At 42.3% G+C, this 23,404-nt stretch overlaps 2 protein-coding genes across 17 annotated transcripts in view; both read right to left on the reverse strand.

The window, feature by feature from the left end:
* Positions 1–11,106, reverse strand: part of entrep2 (endosomal transmembrane epsin interactor 2) — a 55,696-nt gene extending 44,590 nt beyond the window's left edge. For 2 of the 3 annotated variants that reach the window (XM_086174823.1, XM_086174822.1), the window contains exon 1: positions 10,286–11,106. In XM_086174823.1, coding sequence (XP_086030949.1) covers positions 10,286–10,534 — 249 coding nt within the window. In that variant the 5' untranslated portion in view covers positions 10,535–11,106. Of the gene's footprint in view, positions 1–10,019; positions 10,175–10,285 lie in introns of those variants that run through there. The other variant, XM_086174825.1, reaches the window with a different exon arrangement.
* Positions 11,107–14,021: 2,915 nt separating this feature from the next.
* The window catches only part of tjp1a (tight junction protein 1a), a 101,478-nt gene continuing 92,095 nt past the window's right edge, over positions 14,022–23,404 (reverse strand). For 10 of the 14 annotated variants that reach the window (XM_086174589.1, XM_086174599.1, XM_086174591.1 and 7 more), the window contains 2 exons: positions 23,022–23,165; positions 14,022–15,585 (listed from right to left, as the gene is read on the reverse strand). In XM_086174589.1, the coding sequence (XP_086030715.1) occupies positions 15,491–15,585; positions 23,022–23,165 (239 nt within the window). In that variant the 3' untranslated portion in view covers positions 14,022–15,490. The remainder of the gene's footprint in view (positions 15,586–23,021; positions 23,166–23,404) is intronic. The other 4 variants (XM_086174593.1, XM_086174592.1, XM_086174601.1 and 1 more) reach the window with 4 other exon arrangements.

A 23,404-nucleotide genomic window follows, 5' to 3' on the forward strand; every position in this document is an offset into this window, starting at 1 on the left:
TAAACTTGAGAAAATATATGCCATTCATTATAAAAAAAAAATCCCCTAAGAACTAGGTTTCCATCGGTTTAAGGTATTACATGGCAAATTCTCAAGAACTAAAACAACTAAATATCTAACTAAAAAATACTTAGTGACTTTATTGATTTGAATAAAATAATAAGACCTAGCTATTCTATGTTCATCTTTTATGCACAAGTGATGGACCACCAGGAAACTTAACACCTCCCAAATTTATCAAAGTGATCCCACAAATCCCCTCCTAGAGCTGCCACCACCTGCCTGGTGGAGGGGTTTGCGTGTCCCAGTGATCCCAAAAGCTATGTTGTCGGGGGCTTTATGCCTCTGGAAGGGGCACCCAGGGCAAACAGGTCCCAGATGAGGGACCAGACAAAGTGCAGCTCAGAAGACCCTCATAAAGAATAACAGAATTAAACCCAGTTTTCCCTTGCCTGGAGTCTGGATGACCATGTTCCATGCTTCCACTGACAAAGTGGCAGATTGGAGCTGCAGCCATAAGGCGACAAGCACCTGTCGGGCTGGCAACCCTCAAACCCGCTAGAGGACCCCGGCAGGGGGGGATGCTATCATACTGAAGGAGTCCTGTCCAGCCTTCGAGACCTGTAGGGCTCCAACGGCAGCTGACAGGTACTGGCAGACCAAGTGACATGCGACTTCAGTGGTCACCGAGGAAAAAACTTGACGTGGGAGGAGTTTGGGGAGACCATGGAGAATGACTTAAGGTGCGCTTCGAGGAGATTCTGGGAATCAGGAGGGGGAAGCAATACTCCATCAACACTGTGTACAGTGAGAGCGGGGCACTGCTAACCTGAAATCGAGACATTGTTGATCAGTCGAGGGAATACTTCCAAAATCTCCTCAATCCTGTTGAAATGCCTTCCAAATGAGGAGGCAGAGCCAGGGGACTCTGAGGCAGACAAATCTTTTTCCGGGGCTAAAGTTGGAAGCTCTTCAGTGGCGGGGCCACTGGGGGAATGAGGTTCACCATGGGTTCCTCAAGGCACTGGATGTTGTAGGGCTGTCCTGGCTGACACGCCTCTCCAGCATTGCGTGGATGTCGGGGACAGTGCAGTTGGACTGGCAGAACAGGGCGGTGATCCCCATTCGTAAAAATGGGAATTGGATGGTGTGCTCAAACTACAGGGGGATCACACTCCTCAGCCTCCTTGGTAAGGTCTATTCAGCGGTGCTTGAGAGGACGGCCTGCGGGGTCTTTGAACCTTGGATCCAGGAGAAGCAGTGTGGTTTTCGTCCTGGTCGTTGGACAGTGGAACAGCTCTATACCCTCAGCAGGGTCCTTGAGGGGGCATTGGAATTTGCCCAACCAGTCTACATGTGTTTTGTGTATCTGGAGAAGGCAATCGACAGTGTCCCACAGGCAATCCTGTGGAGGGTGCTCCGGGAATATGGGGTACCGAAGCCTGTTATACCTGCTGTTCGGCCCCTGAATGACCTGTGTTGGTGCTTGATCTGCAGTGCTGGTTGTAAGTCAGACTTGTTTCCGGTGAGAGTTGGACTCCGCCAGGGCTGCCCTTTGTCACCAATTCTGTTCAGAACTTTTATGGACAGAATTTCTTGCCGCAGCCATGGCATCAAGAGGATCTGGCTAGTTGGCCACAGGATTGAGTCTCTGCTTTTTGCAGATGATGTGGTCTCACTGGGGTGGTTCGCAACCATGTGCTGCTGACCTTGACTCAAAACATTGTGGGTTGTTGTAGGTTAGGCTTCAAAAGCCTCCACAATCCCAAAGACATGTCTTCTGTTTGGAAGCAGAGTATGTTTCCTGTTTTGCAAAGGACTGTTTATGTGTCTTTCTAGGTTTTCTTAAACTTCACTGCACATAGACGGTTTCAGTTATCCCATAAGGCTAGACCAGGACACTGTTAGTACGGGGAAACACCATTCCTGAGGGGGTTCTGCCTGTATGTTAACCCCCAGCGGTGTAAGACTATGGTCGTCAAGGAGACGCTACGCAACTCAGACACTGAGCTCCCAGTGGTCTCCCTGTGCCCGTTCTATCTCCCTAAAGAATTCTCACAATTTTTCCTGATCCTGGTATACATCCACCCAAAGGCCAATGCGGCCTCAGCCTCATACTCATAGCTTATCAAATCCACACAGATTTGGGCAGATCTCCCCCAATCCCTCCAAATTCATCATGGTCAATTTCAATCACTGCTCACTGGACACAGAAGATTCTAAATAGGAAAAAAAAACTTCTTCACTGGCTCTGAGGCTGAGAAGGAGGAGACAAATAAGGCCATAAGAACTCCTAAGCTGAGTTATAAGAACAGGGTGAAGCGAACCTTTGCACAAGGGGAACTCTGCTAAGCTTAGCAGGGGATCAAAAATATGGCCTCAGTGTACACTGCTTCCCCTGGTCGTTCACCCATTCGAATCCCAGGGAGTAACCCAACACCAAGGAGTAACCACTACCCAACAAACTCAACTCCGTCTTCACTCGCTTTGAGACTGACAACAGGTTGCAGATAGAGACCTTAGTCTCCACTCTCAAACCGGTATGCCCCGCCTTGGTCTTCAACTCTGAGGAGGTGGTGAGAGCCCTTAGGAGAACTGGGGTCTCCACAGCACCTGGTCCAGAAGGAATCTGTGGATGTACCCTCAAGCACTGTGCCGAGCAGCTGGGGGGAGTTTTCCATCTCCTTTTCTGTAACTCCCTGTCCCAAACTCCCCCACATGTAGAAACATTCAACAGTGATTCCCATTCAAAAAAGGGGGCCCTTAAGGCCCTGAACGACCTCAGGCCAGTGGCTCGCACCTCACTGGTGTTGAAGGCCTTGAAGAGAATTGTAAAACCTCACTTCATCCGAGTAATTGAACCCTTGGTTGACCCTCTCTAATTCCCCTATAGCTCTCGCAGAGGGGTGGATGATGCAAAGATCTTCCTCACCAACTCCATACACAGATACCTGGAAACCCCCCATAACACAGCCAGGCTCCTGTTTGCTGACTTCTCCTCTGCCTTTAACATCCTGAAACCATATATATTGGCGGAGAAGCTGTTTACCTGTTTCCACCTCAACCACCGACTCATTTGATGGATCATCAAGGTTCATCATGTAACAACTGCTTGTAACAGCCGGGCAGGGAGAGAGGAGTGCTTTTTGCTGGCTGTTCCAAGCATAGGACCCGTTTACAGCAGGCGCTAGGGAAACAGCTTGAGTCTGGGTTCCTGTATTGAATGATTTTGTATCAGGGATTTTTGGAGAAGCTTGCTTAATAAATAAATATCTAAATTGATCCATCTCGTCGCAAGTTGCCTTACTCCAGCCCGATTCCCATGACTTCAGCGTGGTACTGGGCGATGGAGGCAGCTCTCCTGTGGACTCTGTGGTGGTAGGTGCTCAGCAGAGTAGGCAGTGGGGTTCTAGTGATTCTCTCTGCAGTCTTCACCACTCACTGGAGGCGTCTGCGGTCCGGAACAGTGGGGCTGCCGTACCACACAGTCATGCTGCTGGTCAGGATGCTCTAAACAATGTAGCTATAGAACTTGCTGAGGATCTTAGGCGACATGCCAAGCCTCCTCAGCCTCCACAGGAAGTACAGACGCTGTTGAGCCGCCCTGACTGCCTGCGTGGTGTTGAGGGACCAGGTGAGGTCCTTGCTTGTATGGACACCCAGGTATTTGAAGCTGCTCTCCCTCTCAACCTCAAGACCTTGGAGGAACAGGCTGATGGGGTCACCTCTTCTTCCTCATGTCCACTATCATCTCCTTTGTCTTGTCCGTGTTGAGGGTGAGGTTCTTGTCCTCACACCACTTCAGCAGACTGGCCACCTCCATCCTGTGGGCCATTTCTTCTCCGTCAGTGATGCGTCCTATCACTGTGGTGTCATCTGCGAACTTCAAGATGATGTTGTCCTTATGGGAGGTGACACAGTAGTGGGTGAACAGGGTTTAGATATGGGGCAGAGGACAAATCCCTGAGGAGTGCCCGTGTTAATCATGATGCTGGCTGAGGCCCTGTTACCTATCCTGATAGACTGGGGACTGCCAATCAGGAAGTCCAGGAGCTATTCACAGACGGTGCAGTGCAAGCCAGGGGTGAACATTTTGTTTGTTTGTGGGGTATGACCGTGTTGAATGCAAAACTGTAGTAAACTAAGAGCATTCTGATGTAAGAGTCTTTGTTTTCTAGGTGGGAAAGGGAGTCATGGAGGTCGGCAGCTATGGTATCGGAGGTGGACCTGTTGGATCGGTATGCAAATTTCAGGGGGTCCAGGGATTCCTGGGATGTCGTTCTGAATGTGGGCCAGCACGCCACTCTTGAAGTTATTCATGATGATCGGAGTGCGTGCTACTGGCCTGTAGTCATTCAAGCAGGTGGATGGGCTCCTCTTGGGGAGGGGGACAATGGTTGTGTTCTTGAAGCAGGTGGGGTCAGTGGTCTGGCTGAGGGAGAGGCAGTGAGAATATCAGCCAGCTCACTGGCACAAGCTCTGAGGGCCTCCTGGATGTTGTCCGGTCCAGCTACCTTGTGGGGGTTGATTCTTCTCTACCTGGTCTGATAATACTGTTTGGAGATAGAAGGAGTGAGGGGAGGGGGGGGTCGGAGGTCCCATTGTGCGTGTGAATCGAAGGGTGTAGGGTATTCGGGAGGGAAGCACAACTATTCTCTTGTAATTGTCAGGATGGCAACTAGAATTCTCAGCAGTAGAAGACTAACAGGTAAAAATAAATCGTAATAACAGTGCAAATTTTGTTTTCCTTGAACTGAAGCACTGACCTGACATCATTGGACCAAATCACAAAGGTGAATCACAATGGCTTTCCCTAATTGACATTGATATTTATGACAATTTACAACAATGTGGTGAGAAAAACAGGTGCAGAACATATACTGTTTGTTTTCGGGTTTAGCAAATTGTGTCTGAAGCAGAATAAAAGGACACAATCTTCAGTTTAACCCAGAGCCTGAGATGAAACAACCATCATCAGCAGTCAGGATAAATGAATGTCCAACACGTAAGATAATGGCTACCAAATATCAATTACTGTCGGAAGACCAGCCAAGATTTTTCTTCTAAAAAAAAATAGTACATGAAAAACAGTCACAAATCTTTATTCGAACTACTGTTGTAAAATATGTATACATTAGTTTTTTCATTTGTCTCAAATACGTAGTGATAGCACTTATTTGGTAATTGTAAAACTATTTTTTGACTTCGAACTAGTTTTCATCAGAAATAGTGCAATAAATTAACTACAGACTGAGAAGTTAATTAACAACCTGAATATGTTCTAAGTGTAAGGAGAAGGGAGATGAAGCAGAAATTCTCAATGGGCACCCCAACAAAGCAAATGGAGGAAGGAAATTACTTGAGGTTTCCAACTCGAAACTATGGAATCTTTCTGAAACACTATTTGTGGATGTGTGTGCGTGGTGGCAAGGAAATCCTGTTCTTTCCATCATCAAATTCATGCTGACGACACCAAAGAGAGATGATCAAGGTGCAAGAGAAGTAATTAATCTCGGCACCAAGTTCCTAGTCGGTTATTATAGAAAAATGCAGAGTACCTTTTCAATGACACCTCGAGACACGCTGAGCCCTTAAACTATACATCATCACCGCGCATTGGCCAACTTTGAATACACAAATATATTTAACAAAATGTAAAAAAAAAAAAGAACAAGTCAAGAGTCTCAAAGTAAGTAGGGTAGTAAGTAGTAGGAGTAATTAATAAGACATAAAGCAAAGGGGTGCTACTCAGTCTTGTCTCAATGTTGGGAAATGACAGCCCTTCTCCATTCAATATAAACCCAGGGGAGATCAGCCAACCGGCTACGAAAGCCACGCTTCCTGCTGACTCCTCAGAATAATTAGCTGCATCAAAAGAATAAAACAGCAAATGGTCTTTTGGTCCATGGAAAAAATGATAGAAGAAAAATATATGGCCCCGCCATTCAGTACAGTAGTAGTTCAGTTTATGAACAGTCTACTCTCTTACCAAAATTGTTAAAGAAATTTCTGACCTCAAAATGCCTTCTTACACAAAATTTTAGATGAATAACTAACATATCAGGAAACTTTTATCTGGAGGATCAGAATCAAATTAATCATTTATGTTTGTTTCTTATGGCAAAATTTGATTTTGTTTATTAACACTTTATGAGCAGCCTTAATAGGGAACTAAATTTATGGTATCACAGTATATTTAAAGAACTAGATTGTAGCAGACTGACAGTGACAATTGGTTCAGATCAGACAAAGGCATTCATTCAAGGGAGCTGGCTCAACAAAATGTGGGTTGGACTGCTTTAATTTGACAGGTCAGACAGTGTTTTTGAAAGATGGCAGATCTTTTTCACATTGACAGAGTCCGTCGACTCCAACTGACAAAACAAAGACACCAACACAAGTCCCTGCTGATGTTCAGTGCTTGACATTCAACAGAGTTGTAAAAAACAGTGTCAGCATTTTTTTTTCTTCTTCCACATAGCCATCAGCAGCATATAGCGAGAGACCCATTTCTATTATATAGGCAGTGACGGATAAATTCTCTATCTAGAAAGTAATTTAAGGTATTTTGTATTTTTGGATCAGTTCCCAACAAACACCCTCCATTGAAATGGATGATGAATTTGGTCTGCGTATCATTCTGTCATTCTCATTTATTAACCAAGCCCAACAGTGGAAAGTGGTTTCACAACCAAATCTGCTGACAACCTGACTTGATGAAGCACAGACATCAGTGTTGGTATCACTCATTTTTCCTCCTTCGTCTCATCTTCTGTCACCAGAGTTGTATCTACCGGAGACAGTGGCTGACAGCTTCTATGTCAATCTTAAGACTTTGAGGAAGTTGGTTTGGAAATCCCTTCATCTGTCACGTATACAGAAGCATCAGCGAATTTACAAGCCTCAGGTTGGCTGCAAATAAGACCTCTATATTTGAAGAATTGGTCTGTTAACCATGTAATTGAGTAGTGTAAACTTGATTTTTGAATCATGCAGTCACACACACACACACACACACACACACACACACGCAAAACTTAATTTAATCTCCAAAAAATATTTTGAATAATAGGTGTGGATGAGGATAAGTGAGACTCACTGAAACAAACTTTTGTTTGTTTCAGTGTATTGGAGAGACACATCAGAAGGTGAGGAGAACATAGGAGCTGACCTCAACAATCAGTTAAGATTCCCCAATGAAACTACGCCAACCCCTTTTTGGCCTGGAATCCTCTTGGTCACTTCACTACAAAAGCAGACTGAAATGACTGTTCAGAGGGAGAGAATAAGGGCTGCCATCAATAGGAAAAAAGGGGGAGGAGACACATACAGTAGCAGGCAACTATGTACTCATAAGATGGCAGGAGGTCTTTTACCTGTTCAGTAGAAGCTGGCTATAGAGACTACATCGGCAAATCCTGTCAGCCTGATTGTCAAATCCTGTCAGCCTGATTGTCATGGCATAACAGGCTCCAAACAGAAAAGAGCTCGACAAGACCTGGCAGAGTATGCAGAAAGAGGCAATCGTTGGCTCCAGGGAATAGAAAAATGGCTCTATTCCACTACACAGTTCCAGCATGACTCAACTGGACCATTTTTTCCCATTTTCATTAGGGATAGTACCTGCTTAATGGTATTTTTTATTATCTCCTCTGGTGAAGTTACAGGGGAGCTGAACCTATATTTAAACGTGATGTAAACGGACTACCTGCCACTGACTGGTCAGAGAATCATGAAGAAATAGAAACCAAGCAAACGTGGAGTTGGAGTTCCGTTATGCAGGAGTTGCATTGGGGAAAAGCCACACAAGTGTAAACATGGATTCAAGAGCTGACCTCAGGGAGTCCTGGCATTGTTTCACCACTCTGAGAATGGTGGGGTTATGGAATTACAGCAAAGCAAAACACCAGTAAAGGGTGGGACCAAGCAAAAGACCCAACAATTGGCCCAATGGCACCATCAGAAATTCTCATGGAATAAATGCTCAAAAGTTAAGACTACCTTGTGGGATTTCATGTAAGGAGACTGGAAATAATCCAATTATATACTGCTTTAAAACCTTGTGGTTTCAAATACCTTTACACTAGATTGCATTCACTCATGCAGACAGGAGGGGCTAGGGACTGAACTGCCAAACTTCCACGGTCAGAAATCCGGACCTTTAGCTGCATGACAAGATGGTCATCTTTGACCTTTTGTCCTTGGCTTTGGATGAGAGCTGCAATGTAATACAGCTCAGCCACTCATCTTTGTACATGGCACAACTGTGGACCTTACAGTAAAGCGGTACTGGCACCCATGCAATCAATAAAAGGGGCTACGATGAGTTGGGTCTCAAATGGGACAAGTCTGCAAGTGTGACAACAGACAGTTGTCCAAGAGCATGTAAAATAAAGTGACAGACATGGAACCTGAACAGAAATTGGTATTCTTGCACAGCATTTTACATCAGGAAGTTTTGTGTACATCTGTGCTAAAGATTCAAACATTAACTTTATCAGGTCAAAAGCTTTAAATCACAGACAATTTGCCGACGTTGAAGAAGAAATGCCTTTATTGTCATATAGAGCACAGCATCAGTGAAATTCGCCCACTGCATTTAATCCATCATGGATGCTACCTGAGCAGAAGGCAGCTTCGACAGGCTAGGAGGACCTGGGATTGAACCAGGAATGTTCAGTTCCAAGGACAACCACTCAAACACCCTGCGCCACACCACAGTGTTCAAGACACCTGTCTAAGCCCAAAACAGACTTCATTTTTCTCCCTTAAGTAAAATCAACAGAAAAATACCTAAAGCCGTCATTGCTTTTTGAATTAATACAGCACCGGTTTCTCAAGTAACCCATTGGAAAAACTTATCACCCACCCTTGCTCTAAAAGAATTTTTGATATGAATTATGAAAAGTAAATGAGCCTCCTTTACTTTGACCAAATGTATATTTGTGATTTGTGCATACAGTCTCTGTATGCAGCATCTGTTGTATCATAATGTAGCATGTCTATCCCCTCTGTGGAAGGGATCCCTTTCCTGAGGCTTTCCCTAAGGATTCTTATCTTTTCCCAATGTTAGGGTTATTTTCACAAGTTAAATGCATTTATCTTGCCACTTGCAGGGCACTCAAGAATAAGTGCAACCTTTTTGTGTGAAAATGACATCAAATGCAAGTTTGCAAAACAAAGCTGATCAGCTGCAAGGCCTTTATTTCGGCCAATACTTTAAATCCCCATCCCTGCCAATGCTCCAATAGCAGACCCCTGCTCAGTTCCGTCATTACTTCTGATAAATCAGATCAGACAAACTTTTCTTGTCCTGTGAGAGAAATTCTTATTAATACAGTACAGCTGCTTTTTACACACACCCAACATACATACATACATTCATACATACATACATGTACCATGGGATAAAAACAGGTTACAGATTAAAAAATACAAAAACAAAACACGGTACTCAAAATGCAGTGCAGGATAACGAACAAGTGCACAAGTACAGAATAAAAACACTAAACAGGGTCCAGTAACACAGCACCCCATAATGTTGATATTCACATCTATGAATAGACATTCATGTGTGAAAGGATAGCAATGATGCATTTGAAGATGAAAAGTACCAAATGTAATGTTGTGAGTGAATGTGTCTTCATTGTCAAAGCCCTTTCACTATTTACTTAGAACATTTGGACAGAGAACCGTGTCAGGCCGGCCCCCGTCAATTAAACCTCCATGCACTGGTCACGAACCCATTTGCATTGAACTTTATATACACAACATAACCGGAACGGCATACTCACACAAGTCCTATCTCCCACACTCCTATGCATATGCATACTCACTCATTCACACTGCTGCAGTGCCGACATCCTCGTTCATCCCCCTTAGCCGTCTCCGGGCCTTTCTTATCTACTTGGAGAATCCCGATCGGGGTCTCTGACCAGGATACGGTTGCATTTAGGAGTTCAGAGACGGCCATGTTACCAAGACTAACTCTTGAATTCATTCATTCATTCTGCACTCACGGGGTTCAGTGGGGGTGGAGCCGATCCCAGCTGATAAGTGTCGGGAGGCGGGCACTGCCTGCACCGCTCGCCAGCAACTCCTACCAGGGTCCGAATTAGTTCAGTGAAAAGCTGATGACAAAGTCACATCCACCTGATCGAGGATGTGCGTCTAAATAATTGGACATTTTTAAATTGCAATGTACATCAATCGAGGGATTCAGAAGCCCCCGATATTCGAAATGACTCCGAATAAAACAACCGAAACAGCGAAAAGAAGTACTCACGGAGAAACCGGCCCAGAAAGGGCAGGAGTGCCGGACCCTCGGCGAGGTGGTGAGAGCCAGAGCCGCGAAGCTGACGGCCAGGATCAGACTCCCGAGAACCATCTGGGAAACTCCGAGAGCCAGCATGATCCGAGTTCTTGCCTGGTACTCCCTGAACCGAGACAGGCTGCGAGACAGCGACCCTGGGCTGACGGACCCCGGATCCACGGCGCTCCCGCTCCCGCCTCGATGAAGCGTGTTCGCCGGCATTGTCCGTCGAGGTGGCGGAGCCGTCACAGGACTCACAGGAAAGATAAGCTTTTAGCGCCGGGTGCGCACGCAGATGAACGCAGGCGAGGTTAGTGGCCAAAGGACGCGATCTCCATCTGTTAAGACGCTCCGACTGCGCGGCTGATGGGGAGAGACGAGAGAGAAGAGGCGCCAGATATTTGGCATAACGGAGGAAGTTCGGCGAGCCAGACGAAACAAGATCTAAAAGCAAAAGTTCAACTGGGCAAACAAAGCATTCCTTCAACGTGAAAACACTTGAGTCCCGCGTCGTGTTGCAACGCAGCCCTGCACCATTGTCACGCTTTCACGATTCTGCTCCTGGAGGCTCTCCAACAACTGAGAGACGAAACCCGAGTCAAATGGTTTTCAGGTCAAACCGCACTCCTCAAAGATCCAACGGCACCCGGATTAAGATCTTGTGGTTTTCTACACACGGTGTTCTGGAGACGTGCCACTCTGCGTCTGCATGGCGGCGAGCTATATGATTTACTACGATGGTGGGGGAGGTGGGCTCTGCTCCACCAGCCCACACCACAGAAGCTGCGCAAGATTTGCTGCACCTGCCGACGATGTAGAGGAGGAGGAAAACGTAGCCGGGCTCGATCGCGATGGTTTAATAGGGTAGGGAAGACAGCAACACAGGGATCACCTTATACACTATTTCGGGGAGGGTTGTCCTTTCCCTTTGTTTGATTATTGGATTCCAGGAACGAGCTGTGGATTCTTTGAGAATAAATAATTGATTTGATTGTACTACATTTCACACGTGACATCATGCAATGTTTACAGGCAGATTTGACGGAAATGATGCGTCGAACATGTTTATTTAATTACATAGTTTCTAATAATGAGATCCTCACGCACGCCTGCATAATTGGCTTTAAATCGAGGCCCTGCAGTCATTGTGTATCGGCCTCGTGCAGCACTTAAGCGTAGCTCATCGTTGCCACTTAGTGACCAAACCCACATCTCATTAGCCCTGCTATCAAACTTAAGATACCAGGGACTTCTTGTTTTATTTGTCACATGATACCGAGGAATATACTTGGAAAATAGTGGGATCAAAAATGATCGACTATCATGACGAATGGGTTTGTGAGGATTTACAGGAGCCGGATACTGGAGATGGCTGTGACTGTGCTGGTCAAAAAATCAAAATAAAAAATAGGCAAAAGCTGATTTATCGGTTTTACGAGAGACCGGCAGTATTTTTATTGTGGATCTGCCTTTCAAAACATTTCTTGATGAAAGGGCTGTTTCACATCCTGTCTGTTCAGAGATGGAGTCAGTGAATTTTACAGTTTTTACAAAATATCGAGACTATTATGGCTATTATGGGCTTATAGCTCGCTTACAGGTACACATTTATGTGTATGCAGGTAAGGCAGAAAGCACACCCTATCTTATTTGCTTAGATTTGTCAGTTGACTACATATGGGACAGGGGGATGTGGCTTATCGTACAACCCTGATCCCAAAAAAGCTGGGATGCTGTGTAAAATGTAAATTAAAACAGAATGCAAAGCTTTGCAAATCTTATGAACCCATATATTCTTCCCACTTGAACACAAACAACATATCAGATGAAATATTTTGTGATTTCAGAGAAAATCAAAGTTCATTTTGAATTTGATGGCATCAACATCTCAAAAAGATTGGCACAAAGGCAACAAAAGACTGGAAAAGTATTTGGCACAAATCAAAAACAACTAGGAGCATTTGAGAACAATTATGTTAACTGGCAACAAGTCAGTAACATGACTAGGTATAAAAAGGGGCCCTTAAGGACACAGAGGTTCACATATATCCATCAAACAGCCTCTAGAAATTGTATAATCGTTTCAGAAAAATGTCTCTCAGTGTAAACTTCTTTACAAATACTTTGAAGGTCTCACCATCTGCAATGCATGACATTATCACAACTCTGAGAATTACCAGGAAGCCCAGCGCTTATGGGACAAGGCTGAAGATCAGAGCGGATGCTGGTGATCTTCTGACCCCCAGCCGGCACCACATTAAAAAAAAGCATGATTCACTACTGGACATCACTGCATGGGTCCCGCAAAGACCTCCAGAAATCTTTAAATTACGTAAACGCAGGTCATAGTGTAATACACATATATAAGTCAGTGCTTCATCATGCAAAAAGGCCATATTTAAACGTAATCCAGCGACACCGTTGTCGTCTCTAGACCAAAGCTCATTAAAAAATGGTTATAAGCATCCGCAATCAGATGAATCAAGTCTTTTTAGTCCGAGACGAGAGGAACCATCCAGCTTATCATTGGACAGCTCAAAAGCCTACATCTAGCCTGCATCGCTGATGGCATGGGTGGCTTACACATCTGGAAAAGCACTATTAATAATGCAAAGTACACAGAGGTTTTAGAGCAACATCTCGGCAACATCTCTTTCAGGGAAGGCCCTGCTTATTTCAGCAAAACAATGTTAAACCACATACTGCATCCATCACAGCAGCATGGTTTCACAGGAGAAGAGTCTGGGTTCTGAGCTGGCCTGCCTGCCTTCCGGACCTTTCACCAATTGAAAACATTTGGCGCATCATGAAACAAATAATTCGTCAAAGGTAATCAGTCGGCCTAAGACAGTTGAGCTGCTAGAATACTGCATGGGACAACAATTCCCACAACTCTAGCAACTGCTCTCCTCACTTCCCACAACTTTTACACGGCTATTAAAAGAAGAGATGTACAATGGTAGACGTCGCCCTACTCCAACTTTTTTTGAGGTGTGTTTCTACCATCAAACTCAAAATACACTTAATATTTTTCTTAAAATGGTTTAGTGCCTCACTTTCAACATCCATTATATCGGTCCTATTGTATTGAGAATGAAATATGAGTTTATGAGATTTGTAAATCATTGGACTGTTTTTTTTTTTATTTACATGTTACACAGCATCACAGTTTTTGGGGATTAGGCTAGTACTTTAATAATGTATCCTATATTGATCCTTTGTGGGGAAATTTCGTTCTCTGCAATTAACCCATCATGGATGAACCATGAGCCATGGTTGCCGAACCATGCAGCAATGAACAATGGCTGCTGTCGACCAGCGCCAGGGGAGCAGTTAAGGGTTCAGTGTCTTGCTCAACCACACTTTAACAAGCCGGGAATGGAACCGGGAATGCTCTGTTCCAAAGATGATTCCACACCGCCCGACATGGGGATGGACTGCTCAGTCCTATGTTGCTAAATGTAGATTTCTCGACATTGAAAAAAAACAGACAGTGATTGTCCCCTGGAGCAGCTAAAATCTCACCTGCCACATTCATACACTTTTCTCTTACAAGCTTGCAATTGCTTTGTCAGTTTATGCGCCAAAACACAAGGGATCGGCACTACCTTTTAAACTAGAGAGAATTCACTGGGGCTTAATTACAGCATGTGTCAAATCATATGCTACATTAACAGAAAATAAAGACTTCGTTGAGAACCACCATTCATTTTAAAATTATTGAATTTATTAATACAGTGGTATGCTTAAAATTGTGTTGCAAAGGAGACAGGAAAAAAAAATATCAGCCACACACGTAGAGCAAGTATCCATTTAAAGCCGTGTTAAGTCTAAAAATAATAACGTGTGCCAAATATCATATATTTTCTATTAGTACAAAAATACATTTAAGGGCAGACAATACAGCACCCTATTTTACAAATTAGTGAGGAGGACATTTTGTAACACTCTTTCAAAAGAACATTTTTAAATTAATTTCAGCCCAAGTGCCTTCTTGGTCCTTAAAAACACAATTTGTGATCATACTTGTGAATACATTGGTAAAAAAGGTATGATGAATTATTGTCAGGTTAAAAGTTCCAAGGCTCAAAGGTTTGTTCAGAATACAAAGATAACCACACTTCTCTTCCATGTTCTCTACATTTTATACAAAAAAAGACAGACTTACAAAAAGTTAATTTACAAACAAAAGAACAAAGGCAATGTGTTTGCTTTATTTACAGCCAATTATTTTCTCATTCCTTGATTAACTAATGCATAGCAGATAAAAGAAGAGCATTTGCTGTTCTTTGTTAGCTGTAATTGTGTGCAAAACCCAGGTTCATTTATACAGTGGGTTCACAAAAATAGTAAAACATTTGACCTTATTGACCTAATGACCTAATTCATCACCACCCATTTGTTCATGTGAAGTGAATAATCTGCAGTTAAGGCATCACTGCTTATTTGTGTGTGAATGCAGGAGAACAAAGAGACGGAAGGGAAGAAACAATGTGAGGAAGAAATGGTGGAGGCGACTGAACCTGAGTAAAAGAACATGCATAGATCTCAGTCAGGCTGAAAGAGGAGATGTGGTATGAAGTTTGATATTTAAGTAAGGGGAGAAAGGTCGCGAGGAAGAAAGACTAAAATGAGGATTCTAAGAAAGTGCTGCTTGGGTTATTATCCAGCGGTTTTATGCAAACTTTTTCAACACCTTTCTCAAATCTTAACGAGATTCCACCAAAGGGAAAAGACTTGGATATATACTCAGAGCCAACTGAACTGATAAATAACACGCTGACTAAATGTGTATTATTTATTGTAAATTTTCTCTACACTAATATATACTGTTTGCATATATCGCATAAATACATGACAAATTTATTAAGGATATATATGCTGGTGTGGCAAATTTCAATCCCATCCCTTCAATTTTATAAATGTCTAAATTACATGAAACAGGTTAAAAGGAATCAGTCCTTTGTGGCAATGCATGCATCATTTCACATGAAAACATATTTTGGGGAAAGTTTCTGAGGGTCATCAGTGTTTTGTCTTCATCCACAGGTGCAGTATATAGCACTAAACATCTTCATCTGCCTTTTTTAGATGTGTGTGTAAGTGTGTAGTCCGATCCTTGCCGTCTTATCTACCATTAAATCAACATTCATTAACTCCCCATCTGCGGGTCTGATATTAAAAATGGTCAATAAGCACTGACACACAGTTGGCGCCCACCAGGTAGTTGGGGTCTCCAGGGAGTGTCTTGTTCTGCCAGTTTTTTGGGTCACCTGTTGAGAAAGACAGATTGAATATGGTGAGTGAAACATAATTTTTTTATACTAAATAAAAAATAAAAAAAAATTAAAAAAGGACGAGAATTATTACATAGTGTGTTGACCAAAGCATCTGTTGTGCAGCACATATGAACAGTAGTTACCTTAAGTGACAAGTGCAAACCTTTTTTTTTTTTTGCAACGGTTGGGTAATGTTGCCAGATGGGCACAATATAATATAGGAATATTTTGTGTTAATACATCATTGTGCTGTTACCCAGAAGCAGAGTGTTGAGCTTTCATTATTTTAAATCACATTACCTGTAGATTTTTAAATTGATTAATAGATTAAAAAAAAAAAAACTCACATTAGAGTAATTATGATTGTGCATACTTTATAGAAAAAAGTGTAAACAAGGTGGTGGGGGATAAATTTAAATCAGGGAAAACAAAACTCAAAGGAGACATTTGGATGCATATTTGAATTAGGAGAAAAGCTGGGGGAAAAATTAACTTGACAGCGAGCGATTTGGAGTCATCAAAACACTTCAACCATGTCTACAAAACTGGCATAATTTGTGAAGAATGGAGATCATTACATAATGAAACAATGTTCTTAGAAGCAATGAAAAGGAATTGTGAGGTTAAAACTAATGCCAATCAATGTATGTTTAATGGGGGTTGACCATACGTTTTCAAGGTTAATACATTTCCGCCTATATCTATATTGTAAATACCATATAACCATAGTCTCTGGTAAGTCCTACCCTTTAAATGCATTTCTCATAGAAGTGATGATGTAACTACAACCTGTTTGCCTTCAATGTTTTTATTATACTGCATTCATTTTAATGCAGCCCCTTGGGGGCAGTAGTCAGTGTTCTCCCTGAGCTAGCGCCTGGCCTGGATAAATGCAGAGGGTTGTGGCAGGAAGGACATTCAAAGCAAAATCTATATCAGAATAAATATAAAAATCAAACCTATGATTTTCATACAGGATCGGTCAAAGTTCAGGTTTACAGTGAAGGCTAGCAGGGTCGATAACTTATAGGGTACCGTTGGAAATCAGGCCATTGTGGGTCAAAGAAGGAGAGGAGGAAAGCTTATCTATACAGAGAGAGAGAGGAGGACAGGCAAGAGTCTGGGACTGAGAGTAGGGATTTTGAATGTTGGGGCTACGACAGAAAAAGCTGCAGTTGGTTGACATGATGTTCATACCTATAATCATATTTATAATAATCAATGGATGCAAATTAGTCCATGGCGACAATTGGTAGTGGTGTGTATACATGCATGTCTCATGTGTGTTGATTTACATGCACTGTCCCAACCAAATTAAAAAAAAAAAAATCTTGATGCAGAGGTGAAAGGCAGATATATTGAGTGTTCAGGAGATCAGGTAGAAAGGTAGCACGGCTGGAGGCCAGGGAGCAACATTTGAGTTGTCCTATGGGGATAATGATGGAAAGAGAATGGAGAAGAAGTTATCCTGAAAGAGGGGTTTGTTGGGGATGTTCTGGAAGTGACATGGATTGATAATTCTGAAGCTAAAAATTCAAAGTGTGATGTTCAATATTGTTATCAATTATGCCCAACAGGTAGGAGTTGAGTTGGAAGAGAAGGGAACATTTTGGAGGGAGTTAATTGAAGCGATGCAGAATATCTCAGGAAGTTAGACATCAGTAACTGGTGCAGACTTCAATAGACCTGCTGGTGCATACAGCAGAGGTGATAAAGAAGGTGATGGGAAGGTTTGGATTGCAGAAGGACAGATGACGGTACATTTTGCAAAATGATAGAAATAACTGCAGTGCATACTTTTCCCAGAGAAGATAGGACCATAAGGTTATTACAGGAGCAGAGTCAAGAGCACACAGGGGCTATGCTGTAGCTTGAATGGATAATGTAATCTGAAGGGGATCCGGGACTGCAAAAAAGCCGAAACTGAAAGTGTAGCAAGACAGCATGGGATAGTGGTGTTTAGGATGAATCTGGTGATAAGGGAAATGAAAAGGGCCAAGGCATAGCAAAGGCTGCAAAAAAAGTCTTGGGACTGAAAATTCCTGATTCAGTTCCTGAACTCTTGAGCCACTTTATCATGATAAGATAAAGGGCTTCTTTCTCCTCTTTCTTTTGAGACTGTGGTGAGGTCTACCAGGGGAGGATAGCTGTATACAAGGCTCATCGGAGCCACTTCTTGGTAAATAAGTGCAGTGCACATATACACACAGTACATGTTCTCATTTGCATGAGAGCTTTTGTGATCGCTTTTGTGATGCAGGCATGACAGATGAGTTCAAGGTAGTGGTGCGACTGTATAAGGCAAAAGCTCAAAGCCCCAGCTTGAAAATTGGTGGAGGAAAATCTAGAGGGGCTGAGATTTGCTCTGGAAAGGAAAAGAATGAAGGTTAGCCGTGACAAAACAGAAGATATGTGCTTGCGTGAATGAGACGGACCCAAGAAGAGTGGTGAGGCTACAGGGACTAGCGATAAGAAGATGAAGACGTTTAAGTATCTAGGCTCAACAGTTCAGAACCATGGAGCATGTGGAAAAGAGGTGAAGTAAGGTTTGTAAGGAGGCTGGAATGAGTGGAGAAAAGTATCCGCTGCAATGTGCCATAAGAGCCAGAATGAAAGAAAGGTGTATGAGACGGTGGTGAGACCAGTGACATTTTATGTTTAGAGACAGTGGCATCAAAGAGAAGACTGGACGCAGAGCTGCAGGTAGCAGAGATAAAATTGTTGAGGTTCTCTTTGTGATTGATGATGATGGATGAATCAGGGATGAGTCCATCAGAGGAACAGTACAAAGGTAGAGAGGGCAAACTAAAATGGTTCAGGCCAGAACAGAGGAGAAGCATAACTCATTGGTAGATGAATGCTGATTTTGGAGCTGTTGCAGGAGGCAAAGACACAGACAAAAGAGGAGATTTATGGATGTTATGAATGAGGATATGCATTTAGTTGGTGTAAGAGAAGAGGATGCAGAGAACAGGTTGTGATGGAGGCAGATGATTTGATGTGGTGACTACTGAGGGGAGCAGCTGAAAACAAAACGTAGTAGTTGTTTTGGAGCAAAACTATATCTTCATTTCAGGTGTTTCCCTTCACGTTGTTCGTGTCAGTTATTTCCAATAGTTTCAATATCTGACACTAAGACCCCCTGCCCTCTGGGGCATATCACAAGGGTTCAGAAATTTCTTAAATAAAATACCAGTCATTTATGCTGCATTATTTATGACAAAAACTTGGACTCTTCTTGTGACAGTGTTTGGAGACAAGCTGGTAAAGACCTTAATGGCTTGTTGTAAATATAAATTCAATTTCTCTTACTTACTGTATTAGTTTCTTGAGTAAACCTTTGGTATCCCTTTCTGGTTAAAGAGCATCAAAACATGTGTAACACTGGAAAGCTGGTAAAGACCTTAATGGCTTGTTGTAAATATAAATTCAATTTCTCTTACTTACTGTATTAGTTTCTTGAGTAAACCTTTGGTATTCCTTTCTGGTTAAAGAGCATCAAAACATGTGTAACTCCAGTGTACATGTTGACATACAGTACGGTGGATGGTCAGTGCAGTAGTTAAAGGCCAAACATTTTAAAGAAGGTAAAAGAGAAGCAAGAAAGTAAAAGAAAAGCTACTGACGCCTTGAGGAGGCTGCAGAGAGATTTTGTTTCAAAATGAGGGGGATTACAATACAGCCTGATAATCCTCCTACAGTTCAGTGGGAGAAAGAGAATGAGCTGACGTCCTCGTTCGGCATCCCAAATGTCACTCTCAAAATGAGGGTAATTAAGAGCTAAGCTTGACCACTGCCAAAAATAACAGTTTTTGAAGTTGGGCATTTTTTAGAGACAGAGTTCAACACTGATTTTTCATCTTTAATATTACCTGATGTTACTGTTTATTAAGTTACACTTGAGATGAAATGCTTTATGTTTACATTTGTATTAGTTCTCTTGATTTTTCCTATGTCATGATTTGCACAGCCTTCTCTCACTCTGGGTTTTTGTCTTTACTACAGTTTTAAATGGACATTAAATCATTTTCTTTTTTCCTTTCACCAATTTCACTTTGGGGGTCACCACAGCAAATCATTTGCCACCATCTAACTCTATCCTATGCACCCTCTTCTTTCACACCAACTAACTGCATGCTATCTTTCACTACATTCATTAGTCCCCTCTTCTTGGCATCCTTCCAGGTAGTTGTACCATTGTATGTCCAAATCACCTCATTCTGGCCTCTGGCTTAATGTCCAAACACGTATTATAAACGGTCCATAACTGGACCAACAATATTAATGGTAAATATAAAGATAAATATATAAGTCAATACTATTATAGAGGTGGTTTCTGTTACCCAAAATGCTTATGCTAAATTCCAAACTTTGGAATTTGCCAGCAGTTTGGAGCTTTCTGGCAAACAGACTAGACCCTCCTTATGTTTGGCAAATACTAAACACTGAACATCACCACAAACACATCATCTACACCTTCACATGAAGCATGGTAGTGGCAACATCATGCTCTAGGGATGCGTTTAAACAGCCGGCCCTGGAAAGCTTGTACAGGTAGAGGGGAAGAGGAATGCAGAAATATGTCACCAAATCCTTGGGGATAATTGGATTCAATCTTCTTCTTCTTCTTTCGGCTTTTCCCTTCAGGGGTCGCCACAGCGAATCAACTTCCTCCATCTAACCCTATTCTCTGTATCCTCTTCTCTCACACCAACTGACTTCATATCCTCTCTCACTACGTCCAAACTGACAGAGCTTGAGTTGTTTTGCGAGGAACAATGGAGAAAAATTGAGGTGTCCAAATGTGCCAATCTTATTGAGACATATCCACACAGACTCAGTGCCAAGGGTGTATCTACAACATCAGGGGACACACACATTTTTTTAGCTTGTGAGCTACTTTTCAAATGACCATGTGAAAAGTATCTCCCTATACTAAAAATGCTGCATATATTGTTGCATTTATTCATGTATCTACTGAGTATAGTTAACACACTGTATGTTTGTGCACCTTGCATAACTGCATGAACCCTTATGGCACTCTCCAATAGAGTACATTTTTACATTCAGCGGCATAGTGTGGACAGTTGGGTCAGTAGCTGGTCTCAAGCAAGCACAAAAGAAATAATTTGAAAGGCTAACTCGCTTGTTAGTTCACTGGAACCTGCGGTCGACTGCACGAGCGGTGACACCTGTTTCAGGGAAAAAAAAACAAGATCTCAGACTGGCTGCCCTGTACAGTAATCTCCCGTTTATCATGGGGGTTTTTCCAGAAGCAGCCGCGATAAACGAAAACCCGTGAAGTAGTGACCATATTCTTATTTTATGATTCATGAATATTTTAAAGCTTTCTGTTAACCTTTCCCAGACTCTTGTTAAACTTGCCCATACTCTTAAAAACCCTGCCTATAATCTTAAACTCACACCTCTGTGAACAACAACAAGGGGAGATGCTGAATGCATGTTATTCACAGGAGATGATGAAAATTATGCTACAGTCGCTGAGCCAAAAAGAGCTCCAGATACAGAGAACCATGCTCTGGTTGGTCTGGTTATAATAATGAATGAATAACAATACTTTAGTGACCCTGTAATAATGTTGAGAGTAATTATCGACTGGTCGACATACTGGGCAAGCCCTGTAGTTAAATACTGACCCGAAGGCTGTGAATACTCATACAATCATTTACTCTTCCTAATAAAATTTTAATCAATTGACATTTTGTAAAAATCTGTTTAATTTCTCATTTATAGAGGGTCTGTTTTTGATAATTCTTGACTCTTAATAATAATTCTTGACTTTTGATAAGAAAAGTTTGAAACATCCAGAAGGGATGAATACTTTTCATAGGCACTTGCATAAACACATGCATGCACGCACGCACGCGCACAGACGCGCACACACACACACACACACACACACACACACCCTTGTACTACAGGATTTGCATGCTTCAGACCACTTCCAACTTTGAAATGTTTATTTTGTGTGGCAACAGTGTAAGTAACACAGGTATGGGATAATGTCAAAGTAGAAGAAAAACTTCTAAGTGTTGTTTTTTAAACTCTTTCTTGTGGCCTTATTACAACCATAAGTTTGTAAATTGTTTCAAATGTAACATGCTTCTGGGCCTTTTTTGGGGGAAAACCTGAGTAAGATATGTATTCGTTTCATCTAAATGACAAGAAGTATTTTGCTAGCTGATGCACTGTCAGTAATCGAGTATTTAGTCATATCATAAATGGCAGACTAAAAATGAAAAACTGCAAAGCCAGAGCTCAAGCAACTGTGGTTGATGCAGTATGTAAAATTGGTGACCATTGAGTTAGTTACAATAAAACATTGGCCAGGATCCTAATCTCCTGTCGAGTTTTTCAGTCTGCAAAATCTTGCTGCCGAAGGTCAGTCTGACAAACTGATTAAGAAACCTGTCACCTTACCTCAAGCTACCTTGAAATAGAAAACAGCTAAATTTAACTCTCTTCTGACATTGTTAAAAGATGTCTAAATATAACTTCTATTTCATGAAGGATAAAGACGATCCCATCTTTATCCTTAGCATTTGGCTAACATAGCATCCCAGTTTTCTTAGTTATAGTTTGGGTAGCTATGTTAAAAAAAAAAAAAAAAAAAACGCAAAAAGCTCAATATATAACCCAGCCATTCATCGATTGTCTGCCCTTATCCTACTCATGGTTGTGAGGGATGCTGGAACCTATCCCAGCTGCCACTGGGCAGGAGGCGGGAAACACCCTGGACCGGTCGCCAGTCAATCGTAGGGCCAAATAAACAGACAGACAACCATTCACTCTCTCATTCGCGCATTCGGGCAATTTTTATAATCAATCTGCTGCATGTTTTTGCACTGTGGTGGAAACCAAAGAACCCAGAGGTTTCTTCTGGGTTCCTCCTTGCCCAGCCACGGGGAGAACATGCAAACTCCACACAGAAAGGTCCCCTGTCAGAATCGAACCGGGGTCCTTCATGCTGTGAGGCCTAAACATTATTGCACCATTATGCCACCCCCATATATAACCAATAAGGTTAATCATTGCACAGGAAGACATTTAGTGCGTGTATAGCATGCATGAGGAAAATCACAGAGGTGTCTTAGGGTGGCTTGAAAGTTAAGACCAGAGGGGAAAAAGAAATGGGTACAGACTTAAATCTGAACACCACACAAATAAAAGCTGTGATAAAATGTTAGATTTATGATGGAAATTAACTAGAACAGTTTTAGAAGAGCAATCAACCCACAGCCATAAAACAGCTGCTTTCCCTACAGAATGATCCTCAGGTAAAAATATCAGTCTTGAAATTTTAGATTACGGTGAGCACAAAAACTCACCAAACGGAATGACTCACAACCCTAAAGATGACACACAGCCAGCCCAAAGGAACCCATAAGAACAGAGAGAGTACAGCATACCCGATGAGGAGTCAGAGGATTTTAGAGCAAAAGACCAACCATCAGGGGTCATTGACGCACAGTGAGGTAAGCGCAGCTCCACAGGCTTTAAAAACTTGAGGCCGTGAGGTCCACACATCACGAGAGGGCTGAGCAGAGTCTCTCCTGCAAACATAAAGACAAACGTACAAAATCAGGGTGGTTGGCAGGGCATACACAAGTCAGAGCTGAAAAAATTGAAAATAAATAAATAAAGAGGCAACAATACAAAAGCAACGACATAATTACTCTCAATAAACACCAATAGGTATATAAAGAAACAACTTTCAGGTTTTCTATATTCTGCTTGAAAAGCTTATTTTTTCTGAGCATTTAATTTGACAGGTTTTTGAGATATTAAAACC

This window comes from Fistularia commersonii, chromosome 27 (genome assembly GCF_037954325.1).
Source record: "Fistularia commersonii isolate RoL2024-O1a breed Wild chromosome 27, RoL_Fcom_v1.0, whole genome shotgun sequence".
NCBI classification, from domain to species: Eukaryota; Metazoa; Chordata; class Actinopteri; order Syngnathiformes; family Fistulariidae; genus Fistularia; species Fistularia commersonii.